Source organism: Geospiza fortis, unplaced genomic scaffold, assembly GCF_000277835.1.
Source record: "Geospiza fortis unplaced genomic scaffold, GeoFor_1.0 scaffold1637, whole genome shotgun sequence".
Classification (NCBI taxonomy): domain Eukaryota; kingdom Metazoa; phylum Chordata; class Aves; order Passeriformes; family Thraupidae; genus Geospiza; species Geospiza fortis.
In genome coordinates, this window is record NW_005055181.1 from 5,315 (window position 1) to 6,396 (window position 1,082).

The 1,082-nt window shown below is 63.7% G+C and overlaps 1 protein-coding gene across 1 annotated transcript in view; it reads right to left on the minus strand.

Moving 5' to 3' along the window:
• Nucleotides 1-235: 235 nt before the first annotated feature.
• LOC102042441 (blue-sensitive opsin-like) overlaps nt 236-1,082 on the minus strand; it is a gene marked incomplete at its 3' end in the record, with an annotated part of 1,932 nt that continues 1,085 nt past the window's right edge. Inside the window, exon 2 of the mRNA XM_005431420.2 lies at nt 236-340. Coding sequence (XP_005431477.2) covers nt 236-340 — 105 coding nt within the window. The remainder of the gene's footprint in view (nt 341-1,082) is intronic.

Genomic DNA, 1,082 nt, shown 5'->3' on the forward strand with positions numbered 1-1,082 from the left:
CCAGTGACCACAGGGACACCATCCCTGGGGACAGGGGACACAGGTGACACCCCTGTCACCATGGCCCCTGTACCATCCCCACCAGTGACCACAGGGACACCATCCCTGGGGACAGGGGACACGGGTGACATCCCTGGCACCATGGCCCCTGTACCATCCCCACCAGTGACCACAGGGACACCATCCCTGGGGACAGGGGACACAGGTGACACCCCTGTCACCATGGCCCCTGTACCATCCCCACCAGTGACCACAGGGACACCATCCCTGGGGACAGGGGACACGGGTGACACCCCTGGCACCATGGCCACCATGGCCAGTGACCACAGGGACACCATCCCTGGGGACAGGGGACGCTGGTGACACCCCTGTCACCACCCCTGTACCATCGCCACCAGTGACCACAGGGACACTGCTCTGTACCGATGCCGTGGTGTCCACGTGTCCTCATTGTCCCCTGTCCTTTGTGTCCCCATGCACCATGTCCTTGTGTCCCCCTGTCCCTCTGCCCGATGTCCCTGGCGCTCCTCAGCCAACTGTCCCCACGGCCGATGTCCTCAGTGACCCTGGTGACCTTCTGCCCCACAGCCCACGCGTCCAGTGTCCCCACAGTGCCACCACAGCCAGTGTCCCCAGACCATGGTGGCCTTGCAGTCCATGTCCCACATCCCCAAAGCCCCCAGACCCAGGACCCCCAGAGCATGGTGACCTTGCAGTCCATGTCCCACATCCCCAAAGCCCCCAGACCCAAAACCCCCAGACCACGGTGACCTCATGTCCCACGTCCCACACCCCCAACGTCCCCAAACCCAACTCCCCCAGACCCAATGTCCCACGTGTCCAATGTCCCCATCCCAGCATCCTCAGACCGTGGTGACCTTCTATCCCATGTCCCACACGCCCCGTGTCTCACACCCCCAACGCCCCCAGACACAGCACCCCCAGATGATGATGACCTCCTGCCTTCATGTCCAACGCCCCCAGACCCAACCACCTCAGGCAGTGGTGACCTTGTGCCCCATGTTCTGTGCACCCAACACCCCCAGACCCACCACACCCAGACCACCGAGAGCTTGTGGCCC